The sequence below is a fragment of the Bos grunniens genome, chromosome 25 (assembly GCF_055505025.1).
Source record: "Bos grunniens cultivar Pamir isolate PY7600 chromosome 25, Bosgru_T2T1.0, whole genome shotgun sequence".
Lineage (NCBI taxonomy): Eukaryota > Metazoa > Chordata > Mammalia > Artiodactyla > Bovidae > Bos > Bos grunniens.
Window position 1 is genome coordinate 31,962,365 of NC_141189.1, and position 21,046 is coordinate 31,983,410.

Genomic DNA, 21,046 nt, shown 5'->3' on the forward strand with positions numbered 1-21,046 from the left:
CAGTGGGGCAGTGGTGGGGTTATTCCTGCCAAAGCACCAGGACAGAATGGAGAGGAGAAGACCCAGCCAAGGAAGACTGGGGTAGTGCTGTCCCAGGGTAGGTGTGACAGGCAGCCTCCAGGGTGGCCCCCAAGACCCCTGCTTCTTGGTGTTGACATCCACGTGTAGACCCCTTCCATGCTGAACCAGGCTTGAGCTGCATGACAACAGAATACGGCAGATGTGATCGTCTGTCATTTCCGGCATTAGGTCACAAAAGTCACAGTGGCTTCCGCGTTGGGTGTGTTCCCTTGCTCTTGGGTTACTTGCCCCAGAAAGCCAGCTGCCAGGTTGTGAGCAACCCTACAGAGCAGTCCACATGGCAGGGAACCAAAGCCTCCTGCCAATAGCCACGCGAGTGAGCTCCAAAGCGCACCCTCCACCGCAGTCAAGCCTTCAGATGACCGCAGCTCTGGTTAACGCTTGACCACAACCTTATGAGAAACCCTGAGCCATTCCCACATTCCCAACTCATGGAAATTGTGGAGGATCCTCAACATTCCGTTTTAAGCTGTCGAGTTTGGAGATCATTTGTTACACAGCCGGGGGTATCTAAAAACAAAAAAAAGCAGAGCCCGGGACCTCCCTGGTGCTCCAGTGGTTATGAAACCACCCTACAACGCAGGGCACGCCAGTTCGATCTCTGGTTGGGGAACTAAGATTCCACACTCTGTGGAGCAGCCAAGCCTGTGTGTCACGACTACGAGCCGGCGCTCCACAACTAGAGAGTCCGTGCACCACGGCGAAAGGGCCCACATGACACAACAAAGCTGCCTCGGGCCACAGCTAAGACCTGATGCGCCAAACAAACAAACAAATAAATAGGGCAGCAACAGAAACGCCCCGACAATCCTGGCCACTTGCATCCCTCAAAGGTACTTCCACTCAGTTACTGTGAGTTTTCTTTCTGCTCACACCTATGTCACAGGTAGAGCTTTTTTTTTTTAACTGAAGTATATACAGTGGATTTACAATGTTGTATTAGTTTCTGCTATGCAGCAAAGTGATTCAGTTATACACATACACACACACACATATATACACACACACATTCCTCGTCATGTTCTTTTCCATTTCCCATCCTGCTTATCACAGGATATGGGATATAGTTCCCTGTGCTTAAACACTAAGACCTTGTTGAGCTTGAGATTTCTTACTTCCACAGGAAGTAAGGCAATCCATCATCTAGGGAGGGAGACTGACTCATCCTGAACCGCTACTGATCACAAGGACTCCCCCTGGGAAGGCGCGGACGCTTGGCGCCACAAGGGCACTGGGCTGCTTATATGACCTCGCTCTTTGTTGAGCCATGATGGCGTGAAAGGAAAGCCATTAATTTTGAGCAAAATGAATGTGTAATAAGACGCTTCATTTGCTCAGGGATGCTCCCATTTCACAACTCTGTACTCAGGGCCAGGAAGACACACACACACCCAAACACGCTTCTCAGCAACACAGCAAAAATAATTTCATTGTCCTGTGTCTGAAATAGCCTAATTCTTAATTCTTTCTGCACCACTGCTGTTAAAATACAACTTTTGATTAGGCAAGGTTTCTTAGTAATAATACAATTACTATCTTAGAGAAAAATGATAATGATAGGTAATGTGTTTGAGCATTTATGAAGCCCATTCATGGAGCTGATATATGGTCTCTCATTTTGTCATCTAACTACTCTATGGGGTAGAGTTCTCTTCATTTTATAGCCAAGGAAACAGAGACAGTTAAGTGACTTGCTCAAGGTCACACAGCTAATAAGCAGCAAAGCCATGAATGGACCCCCAGGATCCAATGCCAGAATCGGTACCACCAACCACTAGGCTAAACTACCTGCATTATGAAACCTGCCACCTGGACACACGGGGACCTGGAACAGGGCTGCGCTGGTGCAGCTGTGTGGGCCCCGCCCCCAGCCCTGACCCTCCACACCCTGCCTGTGACCCATGGATGACAGCACCCCCGGGCCATCAACCACAGCTGACCACGGGGACCCGCCATCTGACAACACGGACAGCCACTCCTCCTGCGGCCAGAAGCAAGGAGAAACTTCTGACAGCTGGCAGGAGTCCGTCTGCAATGTCAGCAGTCAAGTCTTTCAAAACACGTCCCGCTGCTCCGTCCACTTTCGTGCCGTTTTCTCCTGAAGTGTTTGCCCGCTTTATCCAAGTTCCTTCTACCTGCAAACTGCAGACCTTCAGGCACCTTAAACCTTCAGCTGTCTGTGTGTTCAGTCACTAAAGTTGTGTTCAACTCCTCTGTGACCCCGGGGACTGCAGCCCGCCAGGCTCCTCTGTCCATGGGATTCCCAGCTAAGAATACTGGGGTGGGTTTGCCATTTTCTCCTCCAGGGGATCTTCCTGAATCAGGGATCAAACCCACGTCTCCTGCACTTGCAGGCAGATTCCTTAACCCTGTGCCACCAGGGAAGCCCAAACTCTCAGCCACCCCATTGTTTACCTGGGAAACCAGATTACAGAATAGCGTGGTTAAGAAGTTACCTTTTTCTAGTTCATTCATGGGCTAAAGAAAATTTATCCCAAAATTATCATATACTCAAAACACATTTACTATAAAACACACTCCAATCACTCGCCGCTGTCTTACGGACTTTCACACACTTTCCTCAGTGGGCCCTCTCAAGGGGATAAGACCATCCCGTCCATTTCATAAATGAACAAACACACGCCTGTGGAAGTGAAGCGGTTCAGACCCAACACCCAATTTGCAAGCCATGGAGCAGCAACTCGAGGCTGAGCTGGCTCCTGAAACAATAAAAAATAATAAAGGATGGAAGTCTGTCTGTCTTCAATGATTCAGAACCCGGGTCTCCACAGACTACAGTCTTTATTGAGAACATAGAACACAATCGCACCACAGAACCCTGGCATGGCCAGGTAAGATGGGGGCCAGGTGAGAAAATGCCATATCAGGCACCTGGGACTTGTTTCTGATGCTCGGGATGTGTCACTTTCAAACGTGAATGCAGGAGAGAAGTTCAAATTGAAATTAAACACAGGGGGACTTCCCAGTGGTCCAGTGGTTAAGAAACTGCCTTCCAAGGCAGGGGACCCAGCTGTGGAGCAACTAAGCCCGTGTGCCACGCTACTCAGCCTACACGCCACAATGAGGACCCAGCACAGCCAAAAAATACATAAATGTGGGATCACGCTGCCAACTTCCCGTTACATATACATAACAATTACATTCGTGTCACTCACAACAGCTGATGGCGCGGGGATGGTAATGCTGCCGCGGTCGAGCTTCCTTAACCCTGGGCTCCCCCACCCTACCCCCTCCACAAGATAGATGCATCTCCCGGTCTATTTTAAAGCCTTCAAGAATCCATATAGTCAAAGCCATGGTTTTTCCAACAGTCATGTAAAGATGTGAAACTTGGACCATAAACAAGGCTGAGCACCAAAGAATTGATGCTTTCGAACTGTGGCATTGGAGAAGACTCTTGAGAGTCCCCTGGCCTGCAAGGGGATCAGGCCAAGTCAATCTTGAAGGAAATCAACCCTGAATATTCATCGGAAGGGCTGAAGCTGAAGCTCCAATACGTGGGCCACCTGATGCAGAGAGCCGACTCACTGGAAAAGACCCTGATGCTGGGGAAGATTGAAGGCAGGAGGAAAAGGTGATGACAGAGAATGAGACGGCTGGATGGCATCATTGACTCAGTGGAGTTCAGCAAACTTTGGGAGATGGTGAAGGACAGGGAAGCCTGGTGTGCTATCGTCCATGGGGTCGTAAAAAGTCACACATGACTGAGTGACTGAACAACAACAAAAGAACAACCAGTTAAAGTGCTTATCTTACAAAAAATGGGGAAAAAACTGGAACAACTCAAATATCCAGCAATCTGAAATGGTTATTTCATATGGTGCATTGGCTCAATGAAATGCCACATCCAGGCACATAAAAATGGTGACTATGAAGCTTTTACTATGGTAGAAGGACACAGCCTAGGAAGCGACGGGCTGGAGATTTCAAGTAGAGCCCATGAAAATATGTTTGCATGTGACAAATTCAGTAAAATCTCATTATGGCAGTTGGAGCTTGGGGATGGGCGGGGGCGGGGGGTGCGTTGCTTTACAGTTTTCTTTAATTAGATCTAAACAAAGTCATGGAAAAGAAAATAAGATAACTCAACTGTAAAGAGGTTCAACCATACTCTGAATCAGGGAAATGAAAACTATTTCACCAGCCCTGCTTTTACCTGGGATTTTATCAAAGACCCCCAAAGCTGGATCCGCCAGAGGCAGGGCTGTGCTGGGGGAGACCCAGCCCTTGTTAAAGGCAGGTTGACGACCCTTATTCAACTCAGAAAGCACTGTGGGGACTTCCCTGATGCTCCAGTGGCTAAGACTCCACACTCCCAATGCCGGGGGCCCAGGTTCAGTCCCTGGGCAGGGAACTAGACCCCACAGGCCACTACTGAGAGTTCACACACCACAACTAAGATCAAAGATCCTATGCCACAACTGAGACCCGGAGCAGCCAAATAAGTTAAACAAATAAATAATAATAAAAGAAAAGAAAAACACAGTGCTTTGACCTCGCAATTCCACTTCCAGGAACTTTTCTGGCAAATACACTCATACGAGGACACCATGACAACTGCAAAGATTATCAGAAGCATCAAAGGGCTAGAAATGACTCAGACACCTGGCTGCTGGCACCTCGGCCAAATGAGCCCTGCTGTGGGTAGACGGTGGGGTATCAGCAGGCAGGTCTGTGCACCCAGAGCAGGACGGTCTCTAAGCTGCGGAGGGAGGAGGGTGCAGGATACGGGACCACTTGTATCAAGGAAGAAAGAGAGGAGAGGAGGGAGATGGGAAGAAGAGAAAGTTCATGTATCAGAATGTTCGCATCTGCTCGAGTACACAGGGGCATCTCTAGGAGGTGACGCTGCCCACCCTCCAGGGGTGAGCTGGCAATTGCAGAGTTTAACCATTCATGACTTTTGTATTTTGAACCATGTGCATGTATACTATTTAATACTTACTCAATATTTAATAAGTTAAAATTTCAGCTATGTAAGTGTTATTTCCATTGGTCACTTTAAATTAGTAAGTACTGATGCAAAGTGTGCTTGGGGGCTAGCCAGCGCCTCCCCCAGCCCCTCTGCCCCCTACCTCGCCAGCGCCTCCCCCAGCCCCTCCGCCCCCTACCTCGCCAGCGCCTGGACCTTCGTAACATGCCGCTCCTCCTGTTCGGCCACTTTCCGCTTCAAGGTGTCGACCTCCTGGCGGAGCGCGGCTGAGTGCTCCATCTCTCCGTCAAGCAGGTTCCGCAGCGACCTGGGAGGAGGAGGAGATCCCACCTGTTCAGAGGCTGCCAACCCGGGGTTCACAGAGTCAAGTCCTAGTTCATTCATCTTCCATAAGGCTCTGCAGAAACCGCAGTTCATGTCCATCTCGTACAAACTGCTTTGAGGAGCTACCCAGTTCTGCTCAAGAGTCTCTGCGTCGTAATTAGGATGAGCCCTGGGGAACCACCGGAGGCCTGGCTCTGAGAGCTTGTGGGTTTGGTGGTTTAAACCAAGGGAAAACAATGAGTTGAGCCAATCCCAGGCACGCCCCCTCCCAGACATCCCACACTGAGGTGTGCATGCTCAACCGGGACGTCTCGGCCCAGCTACACTTCGTATGAGATTTAACAAAGGAAGGGCTGGCAGGACAGGCCAAAAAAGACCACCTGAGCCACAAACACAGAAGACAGGCTCCAGTTATCTGATGGACGACGGGAGTCTCATTTCTCCTTTGCCCACAATCTCACAAAACGCCCTTCACCCTTGCTCCGTCGCCACCTCCAGGTTAAACAAGCATACAGGCTGTCTTACGGAGATGGATAACCTGACACTGCATGAGTGTGCTTTGTACAGTATCTGGAGATGGATAACCTGACATTGCCGTGAGTGTGCTTTGTACTGTATCTGGAGATGGATAACCTGACATTGCCGTGAGTGTGCTTTGTACTGTATCTGGAGATGGATAACCTGACATTGCCGTGAGTGTGCTTTGTACTGTATCTGGAGCACGCTCACCCTGCAAACACGCTCGCTTGAACGCCTGTCACCTTTGGTCTTGAATAGCAGAGAAGACAGCAGCTCTTCCAGAAATAACCACAAGTTACCACCTAGAATTGAGCCAAGCAGGGTTCTAATGACCAGCTATGGACCTCAAATGGCTATTTCCCGAAAACATTTACTAACTTTGGTGCGGCTGCATCCTAAATCTAGAGGACACTTGCCATGAGGCACCAGACCACAAGCAGCAGTGTCTGAACCACCCCACCTCCACTGCTCCCTGAAGCCCCGCTCCAAAAACAAACACGGCGTGTCTCAACACTGCTTGAAAGTTTTGAAAAAATTCCCTCTTGGGGCCTGGAAACTACCCCCCCAACACAAACTGGGTGTGATTTCTTTTTCTCTTGATGGGAAGGAGAAGAAATGACCCAACAGTGACTATTGTTCTCTACAAAGTAACACAAAACCTGTGGCTTTTTCTAAGATAACGGCCCCAGCTGCAAAAAGGAAAAAGCACCCTACAAAGTCCACAGCCTGTCACTGAGATTTACTTTCACTGGAAAAATCACACTGTCTGAGGATTCCTTTTTAAAAACACTTGTTTTTCCAAATCACGTTTGTTCGCTCTTGTATGTTTCCATAAAGGGTGAGGGAGAAGCTTGTCAAACAGGGCCCAAAGCAAGTTTTAAAAAGGAGAATCAGAATGCACATCCCCAGGGACACAATTCCTGCTCAAGGGCAAGCATAAGAGGGCGGCATGAGCGTGCACACACGTGTGCACGCACACACACACCTACTCCCTGACCCCCAGGCCGGCAGACGTGTGCTCACAGAGGCTCTGCAGATAACCGCAGGCAGATCCCTCTACTGACCAGCTTGTAGCCCAGACGAGGTCCCGGCACTGAAGCGGTTCACGTTTGGGCAGCTAGACAGAAGCAACACAGCTAACAGCTGTCTGGTATCCAGCCCTGGTTTCAACAGGGAATCAAAATGAATAAAACCCTTTGGCTTCTCAGTGTCTGCAACAGGGCTTTGGGGAAAATCAAAAGACTCCATACACCGTCTTACTATAGGTATCCCCCATTCGAGAAAATGTTAAGTATGCTAGTGCTTGGAACGTGGTGGACAGAACCTCAATGAAAGGTTACCCGCTGCTTAAAGGGGGCTCAGGGTGACAGCTGTGAGGATGGAGCTTCATTTTGAGGCAAAGAAAATGTTCTAAAATTGACTGTGGTGAGATGGTTGCACATATCTGAAAACCACTGAATACTAAAGTTTTATGTTTTATATGATATTTAAATTATATAATCTATGAATTATATGACATGTGAATTATATCTCAAAGGCTATTTAAAAAAAAAAGAATTAAAAAATTAAAAAGACTGCTTTACAAATTCTCAGTTTGTTCTAAGATAGTGCATGATCGTTTCATTCCCTGTTAACACTCAAGCCACGTTACATATACTAAAGTGGTACATCCCAGAATGGATACATGCATATACACAGCTGAGTCCCTTTGCTGTTCACCAGAAGCTATCACAACACTGTCAGTTGGTTCTACTCCGTCATAAAATAAAAAGTTGAAAAATAAAGTAGTACATCTCAGAACAAAAAATCAGAAATCACTGGTCACAATTCTTCCCCTGAAGCAAAACTTCCTTCACGGTGATCTTCTCTCTGCCCCAGAGGTAGGATTTCCATGAAGGAGTGACCCCTCCAGCCCCAGCGCTGGATACCTGTTCTCTTCCTCCAGCTCGTCTTTCCTGTTCATCATGGCCACGATGGCTTGTCGCAGGTCACCTAAGGGAAGAAAGCCAAGTGCAAATTAACCGGCAGATCCTGCCTGCTACACCGCCCCTCACCGGTCTGGATTATGTGCTATTTAGGGCCACTTGTCTAGACGAGTTCCCTTTTCCCTTTCAAAAATAATTCCTATACAGTCTAGGAGATCCAGTGGGCTCAGTCAATCACTCTTACTAACCACACAGAATCCAAAGGCAGGGCAGGATGAGAATAAATGTGGAGGCGTTTCCTTGGTGAACATAACCAGCTAACCAGCCACTAAGGAATTACAGAGTGATGACTTCTGAGTGTTTTTCCAAGTCCCTGCTAAGCGGACGGCGTCTGCTTTGAATACTGATCTATTCCCAGTTAGAGCCAGTTATCAACCACCGGTCAGACAGCAGATTTCATGAAACTGACTTCATGCTCCTGCGTGTGCAGTCATGTCCGACTCTTTGTGACCCCGTGGACTGCAGCTCACCAGGCTACTCTGTCCATGGGATTCTCCAGGCAAGTATACTAGAATGGTTTGCCATTTCTTCCTCCAGGGGATCTTTCTGATCCAGGGGATATTCCTGACCCAGGGGTCGAACCCACATCTCCTGCATCGGCAGGCAGATTCTTTACCACTGAGCCACATGGGAAGCCCAAGTGACTCCATACTGACACAGACATACTCCAGATTACTGAGAGATCTGGTCTTCTTGCGCTGACTCCCATATACTGTGAAGAGGGACAGGGGCCCCTCCAACACACAGTTGATAATTACTTGCAGGAGCAGCTCTCCTGACATCTTCAATGTGGGACAGCAATTCAGTGATAGAGAATCTCACCTTTAAATTCAATGAGCATCCAAGGTTTCCACCTACAGCAAGCTTACCTGTTGTCACTGTCCACCCACAGTGGACTGTTTACAACACTCAGATCTCAGGCCCAGGAACTTGTGAATTTCCCCCGGAAAGCCAGTTTTATTTTTTTTCCCCTAACCAATCCTCTTAGAACTGGCTGCAAAGAAGCTCACAGCCAAAGTCACACATCCAGCGCAGCCACTCGGCCATGCAGCCACTACAACATGCCCTAACCCTCCCTCTGATCACCAAACTGCCTTTCTACCTGGGGCCAACTTACATATGACCCGTTTCACTCTATTTTTTAAACTGTTTTAATATGCTGCTTCAAGTCCTCTTTTGGAAAGAAGTATGGTGTGTTGGTACCTCTTTTTAGCTAAAATTCAAGCTCTTCTACTTGTCAAGCTCTGTTCAAAGCCCATTATCTCGTTTACTCCTTTACACACACCTAAGAAACACTACCCCACGTTGTTGGGATACAAATGAATTGGAAGGAGGAAGAAATGGGGGAGGATGAGGACAAGATAAATAGGTGGTCCCTCTGTCCCATTATACTCAGGATACCTAGGCAGAAAGAGGCCCAAAGACGTTGAGGCGAGAAATGGGTCCCAGGACACACGCTGTCCACAGGCGGCCACAGAGGGGGCAGAAGGCCACCATCCAGGTCTCAGAGGAAGGAAGGGAAGAATGAGGAATCACGAGGGCTCCTGCTCAGCCTCTGGGTCAAAAAATAGGCCCTCCCCTGTCTTTTCTGACCCAGAACAGCCACGTCAGCATCACAAGGACACAGCTAGGAGGTCGAGGCCTGGCTTCCCCATCACACCTGTGACGGTGTGAAACCCGCGAGTCACATGGTGAGAAACCAGGCCATCTAAGGTGCTGGTGAGGAGGAGGGTCTGAGGTGTCCCTCTCCTGGGGTCAACTAAGGTGTTGCCAAAGAAAATTTGAAATTCACTGGGTTGACACAAACTTACTGAGCACCTACAAGGTCCAAGAGCTGCTCTTGGCGCTGTGAGTAAAGAAGGAATAGAGAAAACCAAAGTCTCTGCCTGCAGGAGGCAGGGCCCCCTCCCTAGGAGGGGAGACACGCCAACCAACATGGAACAGATGGGACAACGAGACACGCTGGGAGGAAAGCCAGGTGGGGTGCAAGGACAGGTGGTGGGGAGGGTGTCATTTTGTGGGCTGTGCTGGGAAGGCCTCTCTGGGGGCCCCAAGGCAGAGAGGGAGCCAGTGAGCTGCTGGATGCATGTGGCACAAGGCACATGCAAAGGCCCGGGGGCAGGCGCGAGCCGGGCCACACGAGGAAGGCAGGGTGAGCCAGGAAGGGCCATGTGGCCCAGCCCTCAGGGAGCTTGGAGACTCGAGGATCTGATGACAACTCCAGTGCCCACCAGGCAAGCGCCCCGGGTACACAGTCTTGCTGGTGTCACAGAATCACTCTCCGGGAAGTGGTCTCCCAGTCCCTTCTACAGGCCTTTAATCAGGCTCAGAGTGAAGATGTAAAGTCACAGCTGGCGTCCAAATTTGTCCAACTCCAATCTCTGCATGTGACCCAGGAACCAGTGGTAATCATCACCACTCACTTGCAGTGATTAAGAACTACTATTTCATCAAAATATCACAGGGATATTAAGGCAGAAGAACCTGAGATGTCATGAAATAAGCTGTGCAACCATGCACCTTTCCATGTCAGAGCCAGGATGGAAGCCAAGGTGTTCTACCAGCAGGGGAGGAGACCCCAGTCCCATGGGACGTGGTATGCTGTGTCCACAACCAGGGCCGCTGATGCTGGGGAAGACGGAAGGCAAAAGGAGAAAAGGGCAGCAGAGGATGAGATGGTTGGGTAGTATCACCAAGTCAGTGGATGTGAACTTGGGCAAACTTCGGAAGATAGTGAGGGGCTGGGAGGCCTGGTGCGCTGCAGTCCATGGGGTCACAGAGTCAGACAGACTGAGCAACTGAACATCAATAGCACAAGCATCTGCTGAGCACCTGCCTGCTGGCTACAAGGCCCCTTCCCAAGGAGAGAGCCGGGCTCCCGACTCACCTAAGGGAGGAGTGTCCTTAACAGAGCATTTCTCAATGGAGGACAGACACACACAGTCACACGCGCCCCCGAGGAGACAGTCTGTCTGACTGCATGCTGAACATGACCAGGTAACAAGGGCCCTGGTTCTCAGCCTTGTACCAGGGTCTAGCCTCTCTGAGCCTTTCTCTGGGGGAACATCACCCGCCTTTCCACCTCCCTGGAGCACTGTAACCTTCAGAGGAGAAACGAGGCAAGGTGGCGCTGGGTGAAGACACTGCCTCTCACAGGCGGCAGCAGAGAGCACTAACGATTTAGAAGAACTTGACATGACGCTAGATTTCACACTTTTATGGTAACTGAAAACACTGGTAAATCTGTAAAACTAAAAACAAGCCGGTAGTCTAATTCCGTGACACCATAGCCATGGGGGGGGGAGGCGGGGAGAAATCAAGACTTAATACGTCACTGAAGACCAGCTGAGTGATATCTCTTTGGCTCTTATCTTCAAGAAACCCAGAGCAGGGGGCAAGGCTGCAGCCAGGTGCTGGAGACCTAGGCTCAGGAAGCTGCTCCTTCACTCCAAGGCTTGTGTGACATCTGCATCTTCTTACAAGGACTTCTTCTGGAGGGCTCAGCTGCCCCACGCTTCTTATAGAAGCAAAGACCTGGATATGTTGTTGTTCATCGTTGCAACATGAGGTTAGAAGTGATATCTCACACCAACTATTTTATAAAGCAGTTTCAGGTTCACAGCAAATCAGGAGGAAGGTACAGAGGTCCCCCCATCTACCAGCAGCCCCTGCTCACGCACAGCCTCCCTCATTACCAACACCCACCACCAGAGCCAGACATTTGTTACAAATGACGAACCCACACTGACACACCACAGTCACCACTGTCACATCAGCTTCGCCAGTGGGGTTGCATGTTCCCTGGGTCTGGATGTCCGCACGACGACATGAATCCACCACGACGGGATCGTCACAGTGTCACTGCTCTAAACGTCCTCTGTGCTCCGCCCTCTCATCGCCCTCCCCACCAAGCCCTGCTGAAATCTCTTGATCAAAGGGATCACGCCAGCCTTCTGATCTGCTGAGTGTGCCACGTGCCCGCCTGATTTACACGTGCCCTGGATACAAGTGGGATGAGAGCTCAGCAGGGCACATGCACCTGGTGCAGACATGCCCATGGCCAGGGCGCCTGGCACCCTGGACCCAGCAAGGCAGAAGGCTCGGGTTCCGGGGCCCTTGGTCCCTCCCGTGCCAGGCTTCTCCTAGAGGGAGCGGCTCGCCACCCACAGGCACGATCCTTATGCTGAGATGTGGGTGTCGCGCCCCCGCCTGGCGTCACCAACCCCTTTACCTGGCCTCACCTGCGGCCAGCCAATCGCCTGGGCCAGCAGCCTCTGAGCCAGCCTCCCTAAGGATGCTCTTCAGTGATGGGGCTGCACTGTTTTGTTCCTCCCCACAAATGTGAGCGCCTCTCCCTAAATAAGACGCAAGCCCAACGGAGTTTTCCATTGTGCTGAGAACGCTTCACCCAAGATCTCCCTCCTCACGGATGTTAATGGCCATGTCTGAGCACAATGTCATCAAACACCAGGGCTCTGAAGCTGACCCGTCTGGCCGGCCTGAAGCCTGACACCCAGAGCATCTCCCTACTCCCTCCTGCCCCAGCCCCTGACAACCACCCTTCCACTCTCTGTGTCTCAGAATTCGACCACTGGATTCCTCACATAAGTGGAATTACGCGGTGTTTCTCCTTCTGGATCCAGCTTATCTTACTTAACTTAATGTCCTCCAGGTTCATCCATGTCATCACCTGTGGTAGGAATACCTTCCTTTTTAAGGCTGAATAACATTCCAACGCATTGTTGTTTCATGAATTTCCTCGTGTTCACCACCACCCCCTCATCCTGATCTGATGAAACTCATCTATTCAGGCCAGGATGAAAAAGACACCTCAACCAAGAAGCCCACCATGATTCCCCTACCCCGCAGCAAGCTGCAGAGTGTGCAACAGCTAACTGCCTCTGTCTCTTGCAATCACCTCACAACTTCAAGGTACACAGCATGCCATGCATCTGGGGTCCCCAGAGCTCTCACACGCCAGGCGCTTGAGCATGTGTGTGCACGCTCAGCCACTCAGTCATGTCTGACTCTCTGCGACCCCCTGGACTATAGCTCACCAGGCTCCTCTGTCCATGGGATTGTCCAGGCAAGAATACTGGAGTGGGCTGCCATTTCTTTCTCCAGGGGATCTTCCCGACCCAGGGATTAAACCCGTATCTCCTGCCCTGGCAGGTGCATTCTTTACCACATGCGAGGCCCACCAGGCACTTGGTCAAGGTTTATGGGAAGTAAGTGACACAGAGAGATGATTTCTACCTGAGCACAACACTACTGAAACGGAGAACAAAGGTACCAGCTGTCATGTGGTGGGCACGCCTTCATCTAATGACACAAGGGCTGAAGCCTCGTTTCATTTCTCACCTGATGAGGATGCTCAGGAACACAGAGCAGGGACCCACGTGGGACAAGCCAAGCTGCCTGCAGGGCCCCAAGTCACCTTCCAAACCCTAAGGACAAAGATTGTGGATACTGTCCTGCGCAGGTCCAAGAGCTGGAGAGAGAGAAAGGGCTTCGCCGGGGACCTGTCAGGGGCAAGAAGGTCAGGTGGAGGGGGCAGTGGTTCCAATAGCTTCCATTCCAACCACAGGAGCAGGACCCATGGAAGGTTGCTACCGCCAGACCCTGGGGCTGGGGAGATCTGTGTTCAAGCCCCAGCTCAGCCATCAAACTGCTGGGTAACCTGGAGCGGGGTTCTAGCTCCGCAAAATACAAAACAGGAATTCCCTGCAGGATGTAAGACTAAATTAAAGCTCCCTGGGGGTACTCCGCACCGCAGCCATTGCAAGGAGGTGGTTCAGGGTCCTAGCTTTCAGAGCACGATCTCTAGAGTCAGGTCCCAGGTTCAAATTCTGCCTCGGTCGCTGGGGAACCTTGGGCAAGTTACCTACCCTCTCTGAGCATTGACTCCTTTATCTATAAATGGGATCTTTTCGGTCGCTACCTCACACAAGCATTATAACGACTCGACGCCCAGCACACAGAAAGCCTCCAATAAACGTTACTGATCACCATAAATGAGCGCCCGTCCCTCCCAAGGCAGGGACGGGGGCAAGGCAGCAGGGGCTGCCCAAGCACAGCTGGACTCAACCGGGCACATGTTGAGGAGTTACAGGGTTTACTGAGCTCCTGCGGACCTCAACCCTGGGAAATGAAAAGGAATTTAAGTGGTCTATGCCCTAGGGCAACAGACTAGATAATAGACTTTTATGAGCCATCAAACCAGCTCAGCACGGGCAACATGGGAAATCAGACCTGGAGAGCGAGATGTCACTTAGAGGGGACCGCAGAAGTGAGGTCGGGGCGCTGGGCTTTTAGGCATGGCATATCCAGGTGGCTCAGTGGTGAAGAATCCACCTGCCAATGTAGGAGATGCAGGTTCTATCCCTGGATGGGGAAGATCCCCTGGCGCAGGAAACGGCAACCCACTCCAGTATTCCTGCCTGGCAAATCCCGTGGACAGAGGAGCCTGACGGGCTACAGTCCATGGGGTTGCAAAGAGTCAGACAAAACTGAGCAACTGACAACAAAGACAATGCGGCGATCCCGAACACGCCACTAGGAATCATGTGGCTAACATGTGTGCAGTCCGCGGGGGAAGAAAACTGGAGGAGGAAGGGTTTCCTAGGAGGACCTAGAAAACACGAATGCCCTTTGGGCAAAGAACAGCCACGACCAGCTGCAATGAGACATCTTGGCCACAGGTGCACTTTGCAGGGGCCACAACTGGTCCACACAGAAGCCACAGAGCAGGGGGATGAGCATCGCTGCTGAGCCACAACATCCTCCCATCATAACCCTTCCCTCCCTGGTCCTGCATGCTGTGTACCCCCAGACACAGGTCCTGTGTTGGCACCAACATCTAAATTTCAGAGGACACAAACACAGGTCCAGCAGGACTCTGATACTGTAAATATTTCAAAAAAGATTGTGTGCTTAGTCTTCCCTAAGTTACCAAAATAGAACCCTTCCGGTGATGGTGAAAAAGGCAACAGCCTGAGAGCTGGTATCCTCTCCCAGCCTACCCGCACCCCCCCAAAAAAAAATCACTCTTTTGACAGGCTTCAACTTGACATGGGCATCCCAAGTGGCGCAGTGGTAAAGAATCCACCTGCCAATGCAGGAGATACAAGAGACCCGGATTCGATCCCTGGTCAGAAAGATCCTCTGGAGAAGGAAACAGCAACCCACTCCAGTATTCTTGCCTGGAAAACTCCATGGACAGAGGAGCCTGGTGGGCTTCAGTCTAAGGGGTCACAAAGAGTCAGACACAACTGAGCAAATGAACACATACACACAGCTTTATATGCATTCACTTTGCTGACTTTTCTGGGATGGGTAACGCCAAGGGGCTGATTCCCCTACATCATGTAAACAATCTTCTTTCTCCAAGCTCAGGCACACACATCAGCAGAAGTGCTGCCTAGCTTGTAATTTTCTCTCCTCTCCAGGCACCCACATCCCATGATTTGTTTGGTCTCTACCATGGTTATTCCTTTCATCTTTATTACCTGCCACGGCACGTTTTGAGGGACAGCAGCGCAGTCTTTCTGCACTGCAGCCTCTGCAGAGCCCGGCAGAGTCAGAGGCTCTCCCTCCTAAGGATGAAGGGCAAAGAATGATCTATTGAGAAATCGGTTTCATGCTTGGCTTCGAAGAACTGAAGAGCAAATCCAGTCAAAAACACGGGAGAAGGTTAACCACGGGAAATCAGTCTGGGTTAATGAGCATTTGGAATCACTGCAGAAAGGATGGCTGTTTAGTCGCTCAGTCGTGTCTCTTTGCGACATCATGGACTGTAGCCCACCAGGCTCCTCTGTCCATGGGATTGTCCAGGCAAGAATACTGGAGTGGATTGCCATTTCCTTCTCCAGGGCATCTTCCTGACCCAGAGATCAAACCTGCATCTCCTGTATTGGCAGGCGAACTCTAACCGCTGAGCCACTTGGAAAGCAAAAAGGACGAATTGGTTCATAAATGTTGCCGGGGAAGGGAAGCATTTTAGGAGCAAGAAACAAGGCTTAATTCTCTGTTGTTACTATATATCAATATAAAGTTCAAAAAGAGTAATTTAAATATGTGAAATGCAGCAATAAAAACAGTATAAATATGGAAACAAACATTTACGCCATCTTGCAGCAACAGCGGCCCATCTCAATGTGCAAGCGAAGAACAAGTCGATTAAGGAAATGATAGCTTTGTTTTTTTAACTTTTGTACCTTGAAGGCCAATCTGACAGAAAATTGGTCCACTGTGGAAACTAAGCTCTTCAAGGCAGCGAAGAGGCAGAGCAGGAGGAACACAGGTTTTCTAATCAAGCCCCAGATCCCACCGGTCTCCTAGGCCCCTTCTCCCTCTCCATTCCTTCAGCTGGAAAAAAACCGGCGCTGGTACGGCCGGCCTCGTGGGACAGGGCGGGGCGCGGCACCAGTCTTCCTGGGTCACAGCCCTGCCGTCCGTCCGTCCTCAACCCATCTGTCCTGCGGTCATGCCGCAGCGGCAGAACTGAGCCGTAGGCATGCAGTCTGCGGGGCCGCACGGCCTAAACCACTGACCATCAGGCCTTTACAGAAAAGACAAGGTCCCCAGGAGCTCCTGCCCCCGCTCCCCACCACAGCCTTCTCCTACGCCGGCCCTCTGCGGTTAGTGTGCGGCCCGCCATACACGGCGTCGATGGTGGGGCCCAATGGCTGGAACCCAGACTGTTCATAGATGCAACACAGCCGGGACCCGCTGCTGTCTTAGACACTGCAGATCCCTCTTGCCTCTTCACCAGTCCCCTCAGCTTCACCTCCATCCCTCTGGCAGGCCTGGCTCGGCCCCTGCCCTACATCATCTTCTACCTACGACGGTTCTCCGGAGGTGAGCCAGCAGAGGGCCTGGGCTGCACACGGGCTTGGCGCTCTGGGCATCCGCAGGTTGAAGGTAGTGCTGAGACCCAGGGTGGCTGGCCAACTCTGATAGAGACTTCCACAAGTTTGGGATGGGCCGCCAGCTCCAATCAGGGATACAGGAGGATGGGAGCAGAGGCACCTGGCCCGAGCGCAAACAGTTCTAAATCACTCCACCAGGATCCGCCTGCTGAGAGCTTAGCCAAGGACAGGGTGCTGGGCCAGGTGCAGGAGCCTGGCCAGGGACACGTGAGATGCAAGCCCCAGACAGAAGCCCAAAGAGATAAAGCCAATAAAGCCCCTCAGGGAGGGGCAAGACCACTCAGTGCAGAGAGAAGGCTGAGTTTTGGCCAAGTGGCTGGCATCAGAGATGTCACACGTGCCCTGTGGTCTGACAATGGGACAAAGCCACAGGGGAACCCAGACTCTGAACAGAATCCCCATTGAGTGGGTGAACTCACCACTGGCTGGCTTGGGCTCTGGCCACGCTAGTACTGCCAAGACAGCTCTCTGGGATCAGCCAGCAGAGACTGAGCCGCCCCAGGAATGAGGCAGGCAGGAACCCAGCAACCAGGCCGCCGGGAGCCCCCATAACCTCCCCGCTGCGGTTCTCACCTTAGAGGTTCTGAGTTCCAGCCCAACAAGCCAAGGAGAGCTCGCGGCCCCTACTCTCCCCAAGCCCCACCGCACCTTGTCCATTCTCACCTCCATGAACGCTCCACCCATCAGAATGGACTCACCCTTCCGCAGGCGTGGCTGGCAGAGCCCTGCCCTCAAGCTTGTGGGGCCCCTGAGAGCAGGGACCCCTGGGCCCGGCACCCACGAGACTGGGAGAACGAACCCAAGGCCGGATGAATAAGCGGATCATTAATCAACGAGTGAGTGACTGACTCACGCCCACTGCTAAAATCTGCCCCTCACCTCCTGGAACCCAGCACAGATGGGCCGGGCAGAAATGTCGAGCGCATTTAATAATAAGTTCAAGGCTTCACTTAGTGGAACTAACTACCAGTTCACGGCTGCAATTTCCTGCCCCAGTGACAGGGATTCAGACTTACTTTTTTCCAGTAGGTGCCTCATGAATGGATACACACAGGAAGGAAGAGATGGATTCTTATATATCGTGACCATGACGTGGAACTGGGTGAGCCTGCAAAACCACTCCCCCGCCCGTCGACACACGAACCCCCGACTTGAAACAGACGAGCAGAGCAGGGGCCAGCCACCAGAGGCCAAGCACCCGAATGGAAACCAAGACACTACAGGGACCGCTCCACTCACACAACGAGGGCAGGCGTCAGAGGCTGCTTGAAACAGTGGCTTCAAGGGAGGGGAAGAGAGCCTTCCCACCTGCAGCCGACAGACCTTCCAGGAGGGAAACTGTCTTGAGATCAACTGATCTTTAATTCCCTTTTCAAGATTAAAGGGAGAAAACTGGATGGCTGTAGCTAGACATCTGGGCGTGTGCACACATGTGCAAGCATACGCACGCGCTCACTCCCATATACATAGATCTGGGTAATAATTCTTTGGCTTTATATAGCATCTTTTTTCAAAGACCTCAAAGAGCCTTTACAAACACTCCCCTGGGGCGCGTATGTGGTGATATTTAAAGAGAGGGCTCGTGAGGGCACATGCATAGAAATAAACAGTGAGTGCTCTTCTGTGGATATATACTTAACCTACGCCGCCGTTCTCCAAACTTATAACCGCTTTTTATATCTTTTTCTGACTACCCACTCCTGTTCCTTTTATCTCTAAAAGAAAGGATGAACTATATTGAGCTCCAAAACGTAACTTTTTAAATGGATCCTGGGCCCATTCGAGCTCTTTGTTCTGTTTCTCCTTCCTGCCTCCCCTTTCCCCCTGCCCACCCAGAGTTTCTGTTTTGCAGTTGGTTATGATGAAAAAATTAAAATGCCTCAGGATATGTTCCCAGTGTTCAGATGGCCAGTGGCTGCTATGCGTCGTTTCCTGTATAGCCAGCAAGGCGAAAAGCACTTGAAACACACAATCTCAATGAATTCTCACAACCTCCCTGAGAAGCAAAGTGTACTACGCCCGTTAGGTGCATGAGGAAACGGAGGCCCAGAGAAGCACGCAACCAGAAGGTGGCGGGGCAAGGACCCAGCCTAGTCAGGTCCCCTGGGAAGCCTGTCCCCGAGCTGAGCTGGCAGCACCAGGCCTAGTCACCCCCTTGGATGGAGCGCACACCCTCAACACTCAACCAGATCCCAGAGTACAGCCTCCAGCAACTCTCCCAACCTTCCTTTGCCCTCCCCAGGAAAATCAGGAATCTGATGAAATTCTGTCCTCTAAGCCCTTACCCTACCCCCACTTTAAAGCAATTGTTTCTACATAATCTGGAAATGAGAAGAAAAGGTTTGAGGAACCCATGCAAACAGAATGAGAACTACAAGGAAATCACAAGAGATAAGAAACGTATCTTTCAATGTCTTGATAAAGTTCAATAACTTGATGGTTTCAATATCTTGATAAATTTTTGTGAACTTCTCCATATGTGCAATGGTGGGTTTTCTCACTGGTGTGTGTGCACAGTCTCACACACAAGTGCAGGCGTACACACACACACACACACAGTGTTTCTTTATAGTGACTTGGAAAGCAAGTTGTCCCCAAAGTAGATACAGACAGGACAAAAAGTAATAGCAGTGGATGCTATAAGGGGCTCAGCGGGAAGCAGGGACCTTGGGTAGAGGGCAGACATGCTCAGCCATGTGGCAGCCCTGCCTCCAGCCCACTGTCCCTCACAGGGACACAGCCTGGCTCGGAGAAACCAGCATCCATGTTCTTACACAAATCTGATTTTATGTATCTTATCTTTATCTGTATGTATCTTTATATTCTTACATAAATTTGATTTTAAATGCTGTTAACAAAGTTTTTTTCCAGGCTAGCCCAACAGATGACAGCTCTGGGACCCCCACTTTGAGACCCCCAACCTGGAAGTTTGAGTTCCTGACCCATCATTTTGAAAACGTCAAGATGAGTAGCACACAACAACGCACGGTCGTTTCTAAAAAGTCAGCCTTCCGTTCCACGTCAGAGAATGTCAAAAGTGTAGAGTCTGAGGGGGCGCTAATGGAGGCAGAGATCGCCAGGAGACAGACAAAACGGGCAGGGGCTGTGCATAACCCCCCCGCCAAAGGCAGTTCCCCAAGGACCTCAGAGTGATTCACTTGGGGACCAAAAAGCGTCCAGGCACGTCTGCCCCCATCAGAAAGGCCCAGAAAAGAGAGCATCTGAGAACACGAAATTGTCAGAAGGTTAGAAGCAATAAAGGGGAAGAGGTGGATCTCCTTTATTGAATAATTTCATGCTTTTCAACATCTTTTTCTATATCAAGGAGTCAAAAGTCTATATTCATTCTCTGAAAATTAAAGAAAAAGAAAACAGCTCTGGTACATCATTTAGCTTTAAAGAGGTATTCGCCAAAAGAACTAAAATCAGAAACTAAAGAGAAGTTGCTGTGGGAGACCCCAGGCTGAAGGCGACTCAGCACAGCAGAAAGGGCAGCAGTTATCATTCCAAAGCTCCTACTGCGGGCCAGGCGTCGTCCAGAGAGCTTCACAGACGTTACCTCAATCTCTCCTCCCAACAAGCACAGGCCATCACTGTTTCTATTTTTCAGGTGCACAAACCAAGGCTCGGAAGGCTGAACAATCTGCTCAGAGACGCACAGCTAGGAAGCTGGGGCGTCTGCCAGGCCTAGAGCCTGTTCCTCACCATTTAGCTGCAGAGCCAGCTGGGGTGGGGGGAGGTGCAGGAACGCCTCTGTCCTTGGTCCTGAACAAGCACAGTAGGTTTCTCTGGGGAAGTTTGCTGACGTTCCCCCTTGGGGGAAAGGGAACTGATACCTGTACCCCAACATTCAGACAATCCCTGTTAACCAGTCCAGCCCTGCCCTGTCCATGGCACCGTGAGTGTTAACATCCCCCAGAGGAGACACGGGTTTCAGGGTGATGGGAACACCCAGAAGGGAAAAGTCGATGGAGAGAAGACAGGGCCTCGGGGTCTAGTGCCCCTCTGTGTGTGGCAATTTTTCATCCACTACCAACCTTGAAGCATGGGTCTGACCTTGGCTGTACTAAAGGAACCGAGTTTCTTATTTCACAGAACTGGTGGTGTCAGCCCCCTGCTTTATAGGTGGAAAAAACAAGATGTGAAATGACTTTCCTAACAGCTGCTATGGGGCCCAGGCCACGTGCCAGACCCTGGGTGAAACTGTTCGTAAATCGTCTCCTTAAGCCCTCCAAACAGCCCCACAAAGCAGG

The 21,046-nt window shown here is 50.8% G+C and overlaps 1 protein-coding gene across 4 annotated transcripts in view; it reads right to left on the reverse strand.

Moving 5' to 3' along the window:
• Positions 1-21,046, reverse strand: part of SNX29 (sorting nexin 29) — a 591,305-nt gene that overhangs the window by 442,254 nt on the left and 128,005 nt on the right. For all 4 annotated transcript variants that reach the window (XM_086375716.1, XM_086375717.1, XM_086375714.1 and 1 more), the window contains 2 exons: positions 7,807-7,870; positions 5,214-5,342 (listed from right to left, as the gene is read on the reverse strand). In XM_086375716.1, the coding sequence (XP_086231842.1) occupies positions 5,214-5,342; positions 7,807-7,870 (193 nt within the window). The remainder of the gene's footprint in view (positions 1-5,213; positions 5,343-7,806; positions 7,871-21,046) is intronic.